This window comes from Quercus lobata, chromosome 6, assembly GCF_001633185.2.
Source record: "Quercus lobata isolate SW786 chromosome 6, ValleyOak3.0 Primary Assembly, whole genome shotgun sequence".
NCBI classification, from domain to species: Eukaryota; Viridiplantae; Streptophyta; class Magnoliopsida; order Fagales; family Fagaceae; genus Quercus; species Quercus lobata.
The window spans coordinates 43,582,018-43,602,226 of NC_044909.1; the positions used below are offsets into that span (position 1 = coordinate 43,582,018).

At 38.7% G+C, this 20,209-nt stretch overlaps 1 protein-coding gene across 1 annotated transcript; it reads left to right on the forward strand.

The window, feature by feature from the left end:
* Positions 1-1,902: 1,902 nt before the first annotated feature.
* On the forward strand, positions 1,903-7,821 carry LOC115950330 (G-type lectin S-receptor-like serine/threonine-protein kinase RKS1). Its single transcript, XM_031067541.1, has 7 exons — positions 1,903-3,178; positions 4,485-4,613; positions 5,868-6,067; positions 6,271-6,481; positions 6,635-6,872; positions 7,112-7,262; positions 7,340-7,821. Exons 1-7 carry the CDS (start codon positions 1,903-1,905, stop codon positions 7,640-7,642), a joined length of 2,508 nt encoding a protein of 835 aa, XP_030923401.1. The 3' UTR covers positions 7,643-7,821.
* The last annotated feature ends 12,388 nt before the right edge of the window (positions 7,822-20,209 follow it).

Genomic DNA, 20,209 nt, shown 5'->3' on the forward strand with positions numbered 1-20,209 from the left:
TTCAACGTGGTCAGAAACTTACAACGTGAAGAAATTTACACTCATTTTTGCTAACCATTCAACGTGAGAAGAGGCAAAAGTCATCAGGTCATGAATAAAGTGAGAGGTAGGTGAGAGGGTATTTGTGTAAAATATATTTCACATCACTTTTTCCTCCCAATTTGGGAGGATAAAAAAAGTGGTCTCAGGAGCGAAAACTTTCTCCCCTGTTTTTTGTCTCTCCTATTTTCTTTCTTTAAGCAAACAGTGAAAAACAGAATTTTCTACCCTATTTTCCATCCTCTCTATTTTTACCCCAACCAAACACACCCTTAAAGTTGCCCAAGAAGACCTAAGTTTCCGTTAAGTATCTTTCACTAAGGTGAACTAGTTTTCAAGGTACACGTCATTGAGTAAAGTGTAGTAGGTCCTTGACAAGTTGATGATAGCTTGCATTTGCCTTCTTTCATATGTCGAATAACTTATTTAATTTATTTTCAATTTTATTTTTAAAAGAAGAATGACTGATTTAAGCTATTTGAGTCAGACGTGTTAATTAAGTTGCATGTAGTGTCTTTGTCATGGCTTTCATAGTTTTGTCTCCAACTCCCTTGTCAGAATTTATTAAAAGGCTTGTGTTAACGGGCACCTTATGGCGCTTGTTAACAACAGCTTTTTGCACACTTTTTTTATTTTATTTTTTTGCAGTTATTTTATCCTTTTTAAAAAAAATTTAGTAATTTTTTTTATCCTTTTAATAACTTTTTGTCCTTTTTATTAACCCAACCTATTAAGGGAAATCTTAATAAGCACCACACGGTGCTTTTTAACATTTTCCTTATTAAAATCCATGTGGGTGGAAAGTTTCTTTTGTCGAATTTGGATTTCAAATCTTCCCAAACTAAAAATCAATCAGTACTTTAAGTATGATGATAAAAAGTAATTATTATAGAATCCAACATGTAAGTTAAAAATAAAGAAATAAATAGAAAGCTACATCCAAGACTTTCAGTATATATGGTTATCAAGCTCTATACCAGCCAGTCAGGTCAGCCACAATTTTTGTGTCACAACTGGCCACGTGGTGAGTTGTGATTGGTGGATGTATGATTGTGGGCTATGTGAGGACACACTTCCACCACTTGCAACTCACTACATGGTGAGTTGTAGCACAAAATTGTGCAATTTTTTATGTCACATAGCATGACTCATCTTTCACTAATGTGAACGGGTTTTCAAGGTAAACATGATTTGAGTGTGTGGGTCCTTGACAAGTGGACGACAGCTTGCATACGTTGAATAAATCATTTAACTTTATTTATAAAAGAAGAAGAACTGTTATATATATATATATATATATATATATATGGCTATCAAGCTCTCTATAGTCTATGCTAGCCAGTCCGCCACAAGTCCTATTATTGTACTCTTCATTAGAAAAAATGAGGAATCCTGCTAAAGGGAATACATCATTGCTTCTTCTCTCCCAAGACTTTCAATATATATGGCTATCAAGCTCTATACCAGCCAGTCAGGTCAACCACAATTTTTGTGTCATAACTCGCCACATGGCGAGTTGTGATTGGTGGATGTATGATTGTGGGCTATGTTGGGACACACTTTCACCACTCGTAACTCACCACATAGCGAGTTGTAGCACAAAATTGAACAATTTTTTATGTCACATAGCATGACTCATCTTTCACTAATGTGAATGGGTTTTCAAGGTAAATGTGATTTGAGTGTGTGGGTCCTTGACAAGTGGACGACAGCTTGCATACGTCGAATAACTCATTTAACTTTATTTATAAAAGAAGAAGAGCTGTTATATATATATATATATACACATTGCTATCAAGTTCTCTATAGTCTATGCTAGCCAGTCTGCCACAAGTCCTATTACTGTACTCTTCATTAGAAAAAATGATGAATCCTACTAAAGGGAATACATCATTGATTCTTCTCTCCCTTCTTCTTGTTTGCCCAATCTGCACTTCCCTCGACACCATAACACCAGACCAACCCCTCAAGGATGGTGATGGTCAACTTCTACTCTCAAACCAGAAAACCTTTGCACTTGGGTTTTTCAGACCCGGCAGTTCCAGTCACCGCTATGTTGGAATTTGGTATAACCAAATCACCGAACAAACTGTTGTGTGGGTTGCAAATAGAGATGCTCCTCTCAATGATACCTCTGGAGTCCTCTCCATCAACGGTAAGGGAAACCTTGTACTCCACACCCAAAACCAAACCACTCCTATTTGGTCCACCAATGTTTCATTTTCTGTCTCATCCACAAATAATTCTATGGCTAAGCTCTTAGATATAGGAAATCTTGTTTTGATTCAACAAGACAGCCAACGTGTTACATGGCAAAGTTTTGATTATCCCACCAATACTCTGCTTCCGTTTATGAAACTTGGGTTGGCCCGCCGGACCGGGTTGAACCGGTTCCTAACATCTTGGAAGTCCAAAGATGACCCGGGAATTGGCAACTACTCATATCAAATAGTTACAATTGGGTACCCTCAAGCATACTTATACATGGGTCAGACTATATTATGGCGTGCTGGATCTTGGACTGGCCTAAGATGGAGTGGTATGCCTAGAATGACATCAATTTACTTCAATTTTAGCTTTGTGAATAATCAAGATGAAACCACCATTATGTACAGTACATTTTCAAATTTAGTTGACCCCAAAGTTTTTCCTAAAACGATGGTCGATGAATCAGGAATTGTGCAACGATCCTTATGGCAAGAGACTAGATGGGTCAAATATTTGTCTACCCCACAAGAGTTATGCGATAACTATTTGAATTGCGGTCCAAATAGTTATTGTGACCCACACAGTTTGGTCACTTTTGAGTGCAAGTGCTTTCCTGGATTTGAACCCAAGTCATCTCGTGATTGCATGAAGGAAAAGCAAGGAATGTCCATGTGCAACAACGGAGAAGGTTTTGTGAAGTTGGAACAAATGAAGGTGCCGGATACTTCAATAGCACATGCAGACATGAGTTTGAGTATGAACGAGTGTAAACAAAAGTGTTTGAGGAATTGTTCTTGTATGGCTTATGCAAGTGCAAATGAGAGTGAGGGAGGGATTGGTTGCTTGACATGGCAAGGGGAGTTGGTAGACACAAGAAAATATCCTGATCAAGGACAAGATTTATATATACGCGTGGATGCAGTTGTATTAGGTACTCTTTCATCTTTTATCTTTAAAATTTTGGAAAAACATTTTAGGACAAGATTTATATATACGTGTGGATGCAGTTGTATTAGGTACTCTTTCATCTTTTATCTTTAAAATTTTGGAAATTTTTTCTACAAAAATACACAATGACTTCTCTCACCCCATTTGGTGGCTAGGTCACCGATCCGGTGAGCTAGGCAAAAGATGTCGGTACTTTGGTGGTTGGAGCCATCGCTCCGACAACCAGTGCCAACATTTTGGTGGCTAGAGCCATCACTCTGGCAGCAGATGCTAGCAGTCTAGTCACTAAAACAACATGTCAAAGGTTCGATAACCAAAGCCACCATTCCAATGGCCAAAGACACTGCTCTAGCGGTAGTTGCCTAATCTTGGTTGTTTGCTTGAAAAATATTATTTGCCATACTAAACACATAAAAATCATATTTGTTTTACTTCAAAACAAATAAAGTGTTAGTGAAGATTCATGTCTATTGTATTATTTTAGTTCGAAGTTTATACAGAATACTAATCCAACATATAATTTTCCCTATGGTATTTACTTTAAAGTTGACTTAGGTCAAATTATTGAAAAATGGTTTTCTCCATTTAAAATAGATCCATTTCAAATTATATAGTACAAATCTAAACGAGTATTACATTCCATATGGGAAAGAATTTATATATGGTTTTGTTAAATTATCTAAAAATATCAAAATTTTCACAATGTCCAACTTATCTATTTCATAATAATTCAAAACTCATACAATGTGTGGAAAAGTAAAAATTATTTAAGAATTGTTTACACCTAATAACACAAGATTTCTACAACTATATTCATCACTCATAGTTGGTCCTCCTACTATGTAATACTCGTTTTATTTGACTTTTTTTTTTTTTTGGTTACAATAATGGGGGAGGGAAGATTTGAGTTGTGATTCTACTTATATTAATATGAAACACTCTTGTTGTTTGAAATTGTTATTAGGTTTGCAATTTTTGTCTTTTTTTTCTTCTTTTAACACGTTTTCGGTCTCAAAAAAAGAGAATCACATATGGCACTTGACATTTTTGTGAGAACATGTTTGCTTTTTTTGTTTTTTTCTTTTGATACGTTGTACCTCAAAAAGAGAATCACATTTTCTCCTTTTTTTAAAAAAAAAATAATAAAATCACTTGTTCTCCTTAAACCCATTGCTTCATCCCTACTCTCATTTTCCTGTAAAAGTGCATCAATAATAACTATTTATGTTCAATGAACTTCTCAAATTTATGATGTCATTTGAATAAATTTTTTTTTTTTTTTTACTCAGCTCAATATGCTAAGAAAAATGCTCTTACTCAGAAAAAGAGGATGCTGGCAATTCTGGGAGTTTCTATTGCTACAATGTTTCTTCTTGTAGCCTCAGTTGTGTTTTGTTTTGTAATGAAGAAGAAGAAAGGTAAGGAAGTTTAGAGCAATTATTTTTAAAATCCTATTTTTGTATTTCTAAGGCCAGTGAACAAATGCTCCCAAGATTACTCCAACACTATGTTTCAGGATTTATAAAAGAATAGGCAGAATTCATAGATCATGAAAAAATTAAATAAAATGTGATGGAACTTGATATATTTTTCAAGCATAGAAGTTGATAAAAGAAAAAAATGAAAAAGAACTTAACATATTTTGTTATTATACTCATAATCATTTCTTTGGATCCAAAGATGGTATACTAAAGCAGCCAAGGAGAATTTTCAAATGCTTCTTACACAAATGTCAAATTCATAAGAAAGAACACTCGAAGGCAACATGATCACAAATTCCATTTTACTTCTACAGAAAACATACATGAGCACCATTGTACACCATTTTACAAGCCTTTCTTGGGAGGGTAACCTATCCTTCATTGCTAGCCAAAATATGAAGGACTTGTTGGGAAAAGCTGCTTTGAACCATACCAGTTTCGACCATTCAATGAGACATACATGTTTCTTATTTAATTCTACTCTGAATTGCAATCCATCCTTTGCTACAAGCCAAAGACAATATTAAGGAATGCTTAAAAGTAGATGCTTTAGACCATACCACTTTCCACCATTCAGCTGTATCCATCTTGTTTCTTATTTCACTTCAGGTTGAAATCCATGTGAATTTTCCATATTTAGATGAAATCTAGTCCATTGAGTTGTCTTTAGCTAATTTTAATTGATGAAAATAAGCTTGTAGGGTAGTATCTTTTGATCTAATAAGTTTCCAAGGCTACTGCATTTCTTTCAGAATACTGGATACTTTTGCAAACTCAGAAATCACAATATCATTCACCACCTTTAGGACAAAGTTGGGGATCAAAACACCTTCAGGGTGTCAATTATCATGCCACATAGATAATTTTTTCACCCTTTCAACTAAAAGCTTAATGAATGGCCCAACCAATTCCCCTACATTTTAAGATTTTCTCCAGCCCTATCAAAGTTCCTCAGAGGAACTTTCATCACCCATAAACACTTACCTCTTAGAAAAGTGCATTTTAACCAAATGGGATTTCCTGTCAATGATAAATAGAAAATTGTAAGCTTCAATTTTTCCTCTTATTTTCCTCTATTTCATTCTTTTATTTTAGTGTGTTTCTCAGTTTTATAAAATTAGGCTTTTGTGTGATAATTCCTAACTGGACAAAAATGGTTACTAGCATTATTAATTACTTGTTTTATGACAGAGACGAGGCATAGCACATATTTAGATAGTGCTGACTCCACTTTACCATACTTCGAAGACTCTCCCAGTAGAAGGGATCTCAATGGGACTAGAAGAAATTCAAATTTGCCATTATTTGATCTAAGAACCATTATTGCAGCTACGAATAACTTCTCTATTGCTAACAAGCTTGGCCAAGGTGGTTTTGGCCCAGTTTATAAGGTAGTCTCATTGAACGAGTCCCAGAATTTGCATAATGTCATTTCAAGTGTGTTTATGCATCATAAATTCCATCATGAATGTTTACGGGTACTCATTGAGTATGAATTTGTTGTGTGCAATTGGGATTCCCCAAATAATTTACCAAGTTGAGTTTCTTTCAACAATTGTGCACTATGACAATGATATTTGGACTTTGATTGCAGGGTTTGCTAAAAAATGGAATGGTAATAGCAGTAAAAAGACTATCAAAATGCTCTGGACAAGGAATAGAACAATTCAAAACAGAAGTTGCACTAATTGCTAAACTCCAACATAGAAACCTTGTGAGAATTTTAGGTTGTTGCATTCACAAAGAAGAGAAGATGTTGATCTATGAGTACTTGCCAAATAAAAGCTTGGACTCTTTCATTTTTGGTATGTCTTCTTTTTCACATTAACCTCACTCATCATCACTAGAAAATGATCTTCCCATTACAAACATGTCAGTTCCAAGTAGCAAGATTTTATACCTAAGTACAAAAGTACGAATGCAATGCAATCTAATCCAAGTTCTCATTTATCATTTAGATGAAACAAAAAGGTCATGTTTAGATTGGGGAAAGCGATTTCAGATTATTTGCGGAATTGTTCGAGGGATCTTATATCTTCATCAAGACTCAAGATTAAGAATTATCCATAGAGATTTAAAGGCCAGCAATGTTCTACTTGACAATGCATTGAATCCAAAAATTTCAGATTTTGGTATGGCTAGAATTGTTGGAGGGGACCAAATTGAAGCTAATACAAATTGCGTTGTTGGAACATAGTAAGTATGGTACAAAACAAAGATATACTTTTTTAACCGATTACTGGACTACCATTTTTACATCTAAGCAAAGTCCAAACTACAGGCCTTTGTAAGGAAAAAAAAAATTAAGGATATCTCTATAATTCGTTTTCATATTGTGTTACTTCAAATTTTACATGTATGTTAGTGCCCAAAGGGCTATTTTCTATCATTTTACGTTGAGGTTCAATATCTTCCTTTTCATTGTGCTATGACAGTGGTTATATGTCACCTGAATATGCAATGCAAGGACTATTTTCAATAAAGTCTGACGTATATAGCTTTGGGGTATTGCTGCTAGAGATCATTACTGGCAAAAAGAACAGTACTTATCATCATGATGGTCCTTCCTCAAATTTGATTGGACATGTAAGTACACGTGCAAACAATGGCTACAAAATTAAGCCTATATTTTTTAGCCTAATATGATTAATATCTTGTCTTAGATTTGGGACCTATGGAGAGAAGACAATTCCATGAAAATGGTCGACCCATTACTAGATGAGGCATATCCTGCTAATGAAGTTTCAAGATGCATTCAAATTGGGCTTTTGTGTGTGCAAGAACATGCAATAGACCGGCCAACCATGTCAACTGTTGTTTTCATGTTGGGTAATGACACACATCTTCCTTCTCCAAAACAACCTGCATTTATTTTGAAGGGTACTTATACTATTACAAACAAATCAACTAGTTCAGCATCTAATTCAGTAAATGAAATAACACTTTCTACAATTGACGGTCGTTAAAACCCCAAACTATTTGTAGCAAATGTACTAATATTCCATTACAACATAGGATTGAGTTACTCTAAGTCTACTCTACATTACATTTTTTTTTTTTTTTGGTATGAACAATTGAACATAATGTATGCATTGTAAAATTATTATAAAAAAGAAGATATATAATATTACACAAACTATTATTGTCCAGAACTTGTGATGAAATCACTACCATCTCTTTTAGCTTTTTCTTTCAAGTGGTTTCTGAAATTAATATACAAAAAGTTAATTGCGTATATATGTTCTGTAGAGATAACATCATGGGTTTTCAGAACAAGATGTTGAAAGTTACAAAGATCTTTTCTTTTGGTGTGAAATTTACTAAGTTTAATCATGAAGATTTAAAAGAGGAACTCTAAATGCATAATACTAGAATTTAATTTGGATTTCAGGGTGTTTTACTATTGATATGCTTGGGTATGGCTAATTTAAGGGCACGATTTTGATCACTGAGCCTAAAGGGTTATAGGATTTAGGCCCAAAGAGCCCAATACATTGAATTTGTAGAGAATGGGTTAGAAAATTAGGCTCTAATGAGTTAGACAGCAACTACAGTTGGCCCAGAGGACAAGAAAGTAAAAATAAACTAGTTTTATCTAAAGAAAATCGTCCTCAGCACAATCCATGGAGATCAGTTCTTGTATATATCTCTTTTGAATTTGGTTACAAGTCTAATTCTTGTTCTTACAGTGTTTTTCTCTTAATGAATAGTAATTTTCAGTCTAATTCTTTTTTTCATCTCCACCTTCCATGTGTAGATTAGATCACTAGTGTTGATCCTTGTCCCATCAATACCTTCCTAAAGTCTTTGGGAGTAGCTGTAAGGCTGAAAATTACTATTCAGGTATCACTTCCTCATTAATGCGGCCAGATAGTTAGCTACAGAGCATTCAATGCGATGGTAGCAGCTTTCTCTTAGATATTTTATGGTTTCCCTCTATCCTATGCTTCTATGATGCGTATCCTTATCAATAGAATCTCCCGGAACATTGCCCTGGATGGCAAACCATACCTTTAGATCTCAGCTTTGCTTAGTCAAGGAGGCATTCCTCCTCGGACCACCTTCTTGGACTCTTATGACCAAACCTCACATTTTCACTCACTAGCATGGACTCTCATAACAGTGTTTACCAGTTCTCGGACTACTTGATGTCCTCGAATTGGGCTCCCAGCCCAATATATACATAGATATATACTAATGGGCCTATCACCCCTACAATAGCCCCTAAAAATTCTCCTCTCTGACTTCTCGGGAAGAAAGGAGAATTTCGATATCACTACAATTACCCCGCTCTTATCATACATCTTCTCTATCTGCGCAAGCACCTTTTTAACTACCCAATGCACGCTCCTAATGCTTCGGCATTTGAGACGCACCTTCATTAAATTTCTACGACTCCATGTTCCCCACGTTCTATGGTCTGATGCGGATCCAACGGCTGGAGATTTTATGGGAATGCGAGCGGGAGTTTTCCCACTCGCTCTTCTCTCTCATATATATACTGCTAAAAAACTTCATCCATCTCACTTTTTGCATTCAAAATTCAAGAGCTTTCCAAGAGGAGCATTTCTTCACTCTCATAAGTAGTTCCCAATCACTTTTTCCTTCTTTCTTCGCTTTGGTCCTTCCCGTCTTCTTTTTTATTCAGTGTATGTTCTCTCCTCGATCCACTTAATTTCATTTCGTCTACCCATTCACTTCCTTTCCCCTCTCAAATGGGTAGGTTTGCCTACTTATTTGACTCCTTCGAGGGTATAGAGAGCTTTAAAGCTCAATACTGAATCCCACCAAAAGTGTCCATTAGGTACTGCAAACAGGGAGGGTGGCACATGGATAGGCAAGAGGGAGAAGTTATGATCCTCAGGATTGCCTTCATAGAGGGAGGGATGAGAATCCCTATAGGTAGAGTTACTAGGGATTACCTTATAGCTCATAGGCTTTCCTCTACTCAGTGTGCCCTGAACATGTTTAGGATCCTAGGGAGCGTAGATGCCCTCAATGAATAGATGGGCTTGAACCTTACCCACCATGATGTCAATTGGATTTACAATCGTCACCATTTATCGAGGCAGGGGTATTATCTAAAAACTAGGTACCCTAAGGTTAGACTTATATTGTGCCTCCCCGATTCCAACAAAGGCATGAACAAGGATTACCTGATTGTCTCTAAGGAGTGGCACGATGGCCTCATTGCCCGACCAGAGAAGGGACACCAGGTAAGGCTCCTGAGTCTAGGTCTTTTTACTCTAATGATAATACCCCTGTTTCTCACCAGTGTCTTCCGTGCTTCCTCTTTTCTTTATTTTTTACTTGTAATTTAGTTTCCCTTTGACTTGTGTTGCTTGTACTAACAGGGCTCTTCTATTTTTGATATTTTTGTAGACAAGTATTCAGCCATCCCGAATTTGAGCCTTGTCAATCAGCGAGATTTGAACAAAATACTCAATTCCGAGGTATTTTTCCACAGCGACGGACAACTAAGGGTGGCACACTTGATCCTAGGCTACACTCCCATCTCGTCTAGCTTCCAAGCACCCAAGTGCATGATTAAGGCAAGGGACCTACGTCTACACCAAATCAACGTCATAGTCCCCGGCTTCCTTGTCACCGACCTCATCCCAAAGGGCATGCAACAGGTAGAGCTGCCATTCCTGTGCATTGTCGAGGAAGAAGCCATACCATCACAACTAGCCATCAAAGAGGAGGAAGAAATAGTTGATATTTCTAAATCCGAGGACGATTTTGAATTTTTTAGCCACCACCAGCTTTCCAAAGGCCCCGCTGAGGACTTCAGTCATCTTCCCACGGCCCAAGTGAGCCACACCTTGAAAGCTCCTCAAGTTCCAAACGCAAGGATGCTACAATGCAGGTCGAGGATGAGCCTCCAGGAGCTGATGGAATCCCAAGCCAGAGGCAACGTGTCCGAGAAAGCAAACCAATCCAAACCCCCTACCCTTCCCTCTACACAGACCTTCCAACTTAAGCCTGCTAACAAAAAGAGAAAGCGGGACCAAAAGGGAAAGGAAGTAATGGACGAGAGAATGAGATCTCCATCCCAGTAGGCCGAGGCTCAAAGGGGAGGCAAACAAGCCAAGGTCGTCCAAACGAGATCCTCCAGTGAGGGAGCTATCACAAAGAAGAGGACTAATCAACAAACTGAAGTCCCCGCATGGACTCCCACTATGGTGTTGGATGGAGCTCCTCTCCTCAACAATGCCTCCGTCAAAGATTTCCAGCATGGAAAGGCTAGATAAGTGGCCAACGTCATAGAGCAGGCTTTGCTTTTGCTTGCTGACATGGCTGACCTCAGAGGGATGAGGAATCACGAAGTATTCCTCAACTTGAAGAGGGACCACGCCTTGGTAAACCCTTTAACTAATTTATTTTAGCTTTGCTTTTATATATATATATATATATATATACACTCAAGGTTATACCAATGTTATTACTTTCTTACTCTTATATATTATTCCCATTCCCTTGGCAGGCTGTCCAATCAGCACATAGGGCCGAGGAGATAATCAGGAGCTCCCACAAGCTAATGAAGGAAGAGGAGGAAAGGCGCATTGCGATAGTGGATGCCTTCAATGTGGTCGTGAAAAGGATACAAGAGTTGAAGGAAAAGCTGACTGTGGCAGAAAGGGATAAAAAGAGTGCTGAAGCTGCCTTGGAAGGAGTTGAAAGGCAAGCTAAAGGTCAGTGAAGGCAACTTCGCCAAATCGAGGACCAGCTGACCGCCTCCAAGGAACAAGTCATGACACTAAAGAAGAAACTAGAGGAGGCTGAGAGGGTCAGGGATCAAGTCGAGCAGGATGGGTACGATGTGAGGGTGGCAGAGATCGAGGAAGCCCTCAGAGCTAAGGTCTCAGACGTATGTAGGAACTACTACCTCCAGGTGTTGAACAAGGTCGTCAACCAAGCTAGGGTTGAGGCCTCTTCTGCAGTTAGGAGAGTAGAGAGTGTATACTACCATTTTGCCATCCATGCATCTGGCCCTGCTAGTTCCAAGATTGACACCGCCTCCGAGGTGGCAGATATGGGCAAGGCCAGTCGAACCAAGGTCCTTCCCTCTTCTAACAGCCCTTCCAAGGTGGTCGAGCAGCCTAGGGTTGTTGAAAAGGAAACAAATACAACCAAGGGAGTGGCCCCTGATGCCATGAAGCCCACTGCTGCTCCGCAAGACCTCCCTAAAGAGAAAGAAGCCCCTACCAAGATGAAGATTGTCCTGGCCACTCTCCCCGTGCTTGCCAATGGTGACCTCATGGGTAAAGGCCCAGAGGCCTTAGTCCACCAAGGCCCCAGCCAAAGAAAAAAATTGTAATAAAAAAGAAGTAATTTTCAGAATAGCTTTCTTTTTCTTTTTTAACTGTTGTTTTTGTTTCCAGAATTTGTAACCAATGTGATCTTTTTGTAATCAATTTTCCTTTTTCTAAGGCTTAACTTAATGACAATTTATGAAATTTTTCTTTACTCTTGTGATACAAGCCCTAGTATAGCTTTTGTTTCACTTAATGCTTAACTAATATGAAAATGGGACACAACTTCAATCAGTTATCTGCATAAATGAATATATGTTTACAATCTCAACAAAATATATCCTTCACTCCAAAAAAATACCTTAAGAAGAATTAATTCAAAGGCCCCTACATATCACTAGACTTCTTCTTAATTTCAGAAAATGGTGAAGCATTTATCCCCCCAAGACTCCACATAACTTTCCGCTTAACAGTAAGTCTAAGGAACTGGAAGTGATAATCAATTCTCAAACAGATCATAGATATACTTTCAAATGCTTTAAGTGATGCTCAAAAGTGTCAATTTGATCAAGTTACTACCATGAAGGTCTCTGCCATTAAGCATGGCTGGTTCTATTTGACACTTAAATAAACAATAGGAAGCATTGATTTACCCAAGGTGTGTGGTTCGAAGAGCCAAGCATGACCAAGGCTCTGTTTGACACTTAGAAGAATGATAGAAAGTATCAATTTACCCAAAATATGTGGTCCAAGGAGTTAGGAATAACTAAGGTTTTATTTAAGACTTAGAAAAATGATATGAAACATTAATTTACCCAAAGTATGTGGTCCAAGGAGCCAGGCGTGACTAAAATCCTGTTTAACACTTAGAAAAATAATATGAATTATTAATTTACCCACAGTATGTGGTCCGAGGAGCCAGACATGACTAAGGTTCTGTTTAACACTTAGAAAAATTATATGAAACATTAATTTACCTAAAGTATATGGTCCGAGGAGCCAAGCATTACTAAGATTCTGTTTAACATTTAGAAAAATGATATAAAATATTAATTTACCCAAAGTAAGTGGTCCGAGGAGCCAAACATGACCAAGGTTCCGTTTAACACTTAGAAAAATGATATAAAGCATTAATTTACCCAAAGTATGTGGTCCGAGGACCCAGGCATGACTAAAGTTCTGTTTAACACTTAGAAAAATGATATGAAGTATTAATTTACTCAAAGTATGTGATCCGAGGAGGCAAACATGACTAAGGCTCTGTTTAACACTTAGAAAAATAATATGAAACATTAATTTACCCAAAGTATGTGGTCCAAGGAGTCAAGCATAACTAAGGTTCTATTTAATACTTAGAAAAATGAAAAGTGTAACGCATAATGTAATAAACAAAAATATGGTAGAAAATATTTTCATTAATAATAATACATTCATAGGTTATTTACATTTCAGGAGTGTGGTACAACATTTTCATCTAAATCTTCCAAATAATACGCGCCTATTCAAGCCACCGAGGTGATGCGATATGGCCTTTCCTAGTTAGGCCCCAACTTTCCCCATGCTAGATTCTTTACGGTACCCAAAACCTTTTTTAATACCAAGTCTCCAAACACTAATGGCCTTAACCTCATGTTGGCATCGTACCATTGCTAGAGTTTATGTTGATAATACGCCAATTGAACCATGACATTTTCTCTTTGCTCTTCAATTAAATCTAAGCTCTTCTCTAACAATCCATCCTTGTTGCTCGGAATGAAAGAACTCGTCCTCAGTGTTGGCAATTTGGTCTCTAGAGGGATCACAACTTCGACTCCATAAGTTATTGAAAAGGGTGTCTCCCCTGTTGACCTACGAGGTGTAGTCCAATATGTCCAAAGGACATGTGACAGCTCTTCCACCCATTTTCCCTTTGCATCGTCCAGCCTTTTCTTGAGTCCATTCACTATGACCTTATTAACAGCCTCTGCCTGTTCATTCCCCTGTGGATAAGTCGTGGTGGAATACCTATTCGTAATGCCCAGGTCACAACAGTACCTCTTGAAGGCTTTGCTATCAAACTAAAGACCGTTGTCCGAGATGAGGGTATAAGGGATTCTAAACCGAGTGACAATATTTTTCCAAACAAATCTCTTGACATCCATGTCCTTGATATTTGCCAATGGTTCAGTTTCAACCCATTTGATAAAGTAATTCGTGCCGACCAGTAACCATCTCTTATTCCCTTCTACCTTAGGAAAATGCTCTATAATATCCAAGCCTCATTAAGCAAAAGGTCAAAAGCTGAACAAAGGATTAAGGACAACCCCTGGTTGATGAATGTTTGGGGAAAATCTTTGGCATTGGTCACACTTCTTCACATACTCTTGTGCTTCCTTCTGCATGTTCGGCTACCAATATCCCTGAGTGAGGGTTCTATAAGACAAAGATCTGCCTCCTATGTGACTTCCACAAATCTCTTCATGTAACTCCTCTAAGAGTAGCTCCGATACCTCAGGGTGTATGCATGGCCCCCAAAAAAGAGCGCTTGTACAACTTTTGGTCCTTAGACAGCCAAAATCGAGGAGCTTTTCTTCGCACTTTGTCAGCCTCGGACTTACCCTCGAGTAAGATATCTTCCTTAAGAAATAGCACAATAAAGTCCATCTAGCTAGGTACCAACCCTAATTTGATGAATATGGGGCATCTCTCTCTTCATCTCGGTAGATTTGCACATGTCTACAACAAGGATAACCCGAGGTATGCCCTGTGCCGAGGAGGTTGCAAGAGTGGTTAGAGAATCAACATGTGTGTTTCCACTTCTAAGAATTTGCAATAAATTGAAAGACTCAAACCCTGATTGTAATTGCCTAACCTAATTTAAATATTCTTGCATTCTCACATCCATGGTCTCCAACTCTCCCTTTACTTGGCCTACAACCAACCTTAAATCTGAGAATATCTCCACTACTTTTCATCCCATTTTCTGAACCATAGTCATCCCTACCAATAGAGTCTAATATTCAACCTCATTGTTTGTGGCCAAGAAACTCAATCTTAAGGATTTCTCAATAGTGATCTTCTCAAGAGATATTAAAACTAGCCCCACTCCAGATCCTCTTTGATTTGCTACACCATCAACGTATACCCTCCAGGATAAAGGTTCTTGCAAGGAGACCATCCCAACTAATTTTCCATCCATGTCCTGCTTCTCTACCTTCTCTTCTAATGGGAATTCGGTAAACTTGGCCACCAAATCTGCGAGGACCTAGCCCTTGACAGAGGTATAAGGCATGTACTTGATATCAAAAGCCCCTAGGATCGTACCCCACTTGACAACCCTTCTTGTGTAATTAGCACTCCGAAGTAGTGATTGAAGCAGAAGCTGGGTTAAAACAACAACTGTGTGGGATTGGAAGTAATGAGGGAGTTTATATGTAGCATGTACTACTGCCAAATTGGCCTTCTCTAGTGGTAAGTAACAAACTTTTTCTTCATGCAAAGACTTGCTCACATAGTAAACCGGCCTTTGCACGCCATTGTCAACCCGTATCAACACCAAGCTCACGGCATGGGAAGCCACAGCAATGTAAGCAAACAAGACCTCATCCACCTCGGGCCTGGACATAACAGGTGGCCAAGAAAGGTATTCCTTAAGCTGCTGGAAGGCCAAGACACACTCCTTTGTCCACTCAAATCCCTTCAACTTATTCAACAACTGGAAGAAAGGTCAGCACCTATCCGCTGACTAAGAGATAAATCGATTCAAGGCAGCAGTCATTTTTGTTAATCTTTGGACCTTTTTGGGATTTTGAGGTGGCTATAAACTATTAATTGCCTTAATTTAATCAGGGTTGACCTCAATTCCATGATGAGTGACCATATAGCCTAGAAATTTACCTGATCCCACACCAAAAGAGCACTTGAAAGCATTAAGATGCAGTTTGTGTCTCTTTAGTATTTCAAAAATATTCTCAAGGTCTTCCACATGCTCGGACACCACCTTACTCTTCACCACCATATCATTAATATAAACCTCAATATTTTTGCCTAATTGTGGCTTAAACATCCTAGTCATCATCCTCTGATAGGTAGACCTTACATTCTTCAATCCAAAAGGCATCACCTTGTAGTGGTAATTTCCAGTAGGAGTGACAAAAGCTATCTTCCCTTAATCACCCAGAGCCAATGGTATTTGGTGGTATCCTTAGAAGGCATCCAAAAAACTCATCCGAGGATGGCCTACAGTTGCATCCACTAGCTGGTCTATTTGAGGCATGGGGAAAGGGTCCTTTGGACAGGCCTTCTTCAAATCTGTGAAGTCTATACATACTCACCACTTTCCACTCTTCTTCTTCACCACTACAGTATTGGCTAGCCACTCAAGGTAAAACACCTCTTTAATAGCCCCGGCTTGCTTAAGTTTGATCACTTTGTCCTTGATAGCATCATAATACTCTTTAGATGAACGCCGAGATGGTTACTTCTTGGGGACGACAGCCAGGTTGACATTTAAATGATGGAAAATGAAGTTTGAGTCCACCCTAAAAGCTTCGTAAGCACTCCATACGAACACATCAATATTCTTTTAGAGAAATACTATCAGCTCCTTCTTCTCTCGAAGAGGCAGCTAAGCTCCGACCTGAAAAAACTTTTTTGAATCATCATCTACAACAATCTTCTCTAACTCCTCACACTCCATCCCTTCTGATATCACATCCATGGGTAACACCGGAATCCTTGATTGCTATAAACCCCTATTAGCAGAGGTCAAGGACCTAACTTCAGGCTGATGCATAATTACAGCCACCAAGCACTGTCTAGCCACGAACTGGCTCCTAAACAACTCCTCAATCTGATCTCCAGATGGATATTTCACTTTCAAGTGAAGGGTGGAAGAAACAGCCCCCAAGGCATGAAGTTAAGGTCTTGCCACGATGGCAGTATAGGAAGAATAAGCATCTGCCACAATGAAATCCACCCCCACTGCCTCTGAACTGGCTTGCACGGGTAGTCTAATCTGGCCCCTTGGAATAACAACCTTCCCATCAAAGCCCAACAAAGGTGAATCATAATCTATCAAATCCTCAGGTTTCAAGTTTAACCCTTTGTACAAATCAAGGTACATAATCTCTGCCCCACTGCCCTGATCCACCTACACCTTTATCACATCATACCATCCTATCCTGAGAGTGACCACTAGGGCATCATCATGTGGCTATATAGTGCCAACCTTGTCCTCATCCGAGAAACTCAACGCTAGTCGGATCTCTATCCTAGCCCTCTTTGGCTTAGAGTTGGAGTTCTTGGCAAGTGGCCAAGCTATAAACATCACCTTGGAAGGATGAGAACCAGTCCTTCCTGGAGCAGAGAGGATAAAATTAATCGTGCCTAAAGGGGCTCTCAAAGAAGCATCTCTCCGAGGTCCCAATCCTGACTGGCCCCCTTGCCCACTAGGCTAATGTAAAAATTGCTTTAACCTCCCTTCTCTGACCAGTTGTTCCAAATGATTCCACAAGGTTTTGTAATCTTCTATGGTGTGTCCTCGCTCCTGGTGGTATTGGAAATGAAGGTTTTGATTGCACTTCATAAGGTCTCCTCCCATCTTATTTGGCCATTTAAAGTATGACTCATTCTTAATTTTTTCTAAGATTTGATGTACTGGCTCACGGAACACTATGCTGACCACCTGAGTAGCAGTAGACCCAGACTGCTCAACAAAATCTCTCTGAGGCCGGTTATTATTGTATCTATCTGACTTGAAATCCCTCCTATCTTGAAGGATAACCTTTGCCTTCCCTTTCCCTTGTTGCTGGTCCTCCTCGACCCGCTTATACTTGTCAATATAGCCTATGAGCCGACGCACACTCCTTATAGGCTTCTTGGTCAACAACTTTCTCAAACCATGCTTGACAGGTAGGCCAACCTTGAAAGTCCTTATGGCCACGTCATCAAAGTCTTCATTTATCTCATTGAACATCTCTCAGTATTTGTTTGAGTACGTTTTCAGGACCTCCCCTTCTCGCATGGTCATAGAGAACAGGAAATCTAAGGGTCGAGGAACTCTATTGCATGTAATAAAGCGAGATCTAAACACTCGAGTGAGTTCCTTAAAGGAATCAATAGAACCTGCTCCCAGGCCATCAAACCACCTCATTGCCACAGGCCCTAAATTGGATGGGAATACCTTGCACATCAAGGCCTTATTCTTGTAGTGCACAACCATTCTCTGGTTGAAGTGGCTCACATGCTCTACAGGGTCTGTTCAACCATTGTACATGGTGAATGTTGGCTGAATGAACCACCGAGGAAGTCTTCCTCCTTCAATTCTGCATGTGATAGGTGATCCGGAAATCTGGTTTAACGCTCTGCTCATAACATCGTTTCCCAGGCCTTTGCAAGACGAGCTCCTATTTCTGCGCTTATGATGATAGTCCTCATCACATGAGAAAGACTCACTGGGAGAAGTCCTTGACCTGGGTCTATAATTGCCATCGCTATCATCATCAGAAGAAACATCATAATTTGAAGGAGTCCTTCTCCATCATTTACGGCGCAACCTCCTTCGCAAACGTTCAATCTCCAACTACATGGCTTTGGTGTCCTCATGAGAAACATGACTCCCACTTCGAGATTGACTCCTACTAGTATGGGTAGTATGCACATTAACCTCCTGGTCCCTCCTTCGCTCAAGATTGAGAAAATGATCTTGACATTAGGACCCCATAGATTCCTCCAAGAGCTCTCTTGTTTGTCTGGTCCCTTGATGAAGGAAGGTGCTTCCATAATTCTTCCGTACCATACGGCATAAAAGGATGAAGCAATCATAGCCCATTGTCAAGATATAACCAAAGTGTGTCTCAAGCAAAACTCCTATCAGTCTCAAACCTTGGATCACTCCCAGCAAAGAAAGGCTTAATTGCTTCAATAAAAACATCACACAGTTGGTATTGCCACCATGAATACACAGTAGTTGCTGCATCTGAGAATTTATACGACTCCAAAGTCGTAATAGTTTTGAATATGGCTCTGTTTAATACTGAGAGTATCCATTGACAACTAAATGGCAAATCATCCAAATTTACATTTGTGGGCGGAACATAATCATCCCTAAGCTTGCTTATAGAAAATCGTACAGGTTTCCACAATTTATCACACCATTGACAATACCCCATCACTCTTTGAATATCCAGATTTATTTTATTAGACTGAGACAAAATGATTACACATATCAGTAATTCAATTAAAGGAAATAGCCAAATGAGTGATAGAAATCCGAATAAAAAAATGAACCTGACTCTTGCTGATACAAGTGCAAAGCGGACAACATCTGCACATTCAGGAATACTATTAGGAAAGTCTTTCACCTGTCCCTCTTTTGCAACAGTCGATTCCTTGGGATCTAAGTTGCCCTATTCTAGCCTTTTATGAAGACCTTCCAAGGATATCCCATTTATTACTTCAAGCGGATCAATGAAATTTCCCAAGGACCTAGACATCTTACGCCCATGTGCATCATGAATCATGGGATGCAAATAAACCTGCATAGAGTTTAAGGTGCTTCAATCAAATCACACTGATACCGAGAGGAAGATTTTCATGACAGTACTTACCAAACTTTTGTCTGAAGAAAAGGAAGATCAAAGGGGTTCTTAGAACTTCTTACTTCATAAATGGAAATTTTTTTTCAAATCTCCCACTTCTTGATGTTCGGGAATTAGTCAATCCACCCTCGACTCCAATTTGTGACTGTTGATTAGGGTTGTTTTACATGTGAAGCACAAAAACAAAAAATAAAAAACAAAAGTTGATTTTTAAAGTCATGTTCATGACTAAGAATATCTGCTATCAGAATGTGCCGAGGAAACAAAAGAAAATAAAAATAAAAATAAGAGGACAATGTTAAAGTCGTTCAGCAGAAAATATTAGTATTATTCACTATCTCTAAGGCCCCCCCTAATCACTCCACTTAAGATGCTGCAATAGTATAAACCCTGGAGATAAATCCCATTTCTTGTATTCAAAAGCATAGTTTTAAATTCTGTTCCGTCTAGTTCGGAATTTTTCATTCTAATAAATTAATCGATATGGGTCCGTTTGGATACAGCTGAAAACTGAAAACTAAAACTGAAAACTGAAAAACATTGTAGTGAAATAATTTTTAAATGTGTGAATAGTATCGTGGGACCCATTTTTAATGAAAAAGTTGCTGAAAAGTGAAATTTGTGGGTCCGTAAACAGTACACGATGTGCTGTGATTGGTCCAAAAAAATTTGAAAAGTCAAAGTTTGCGGCTACTGT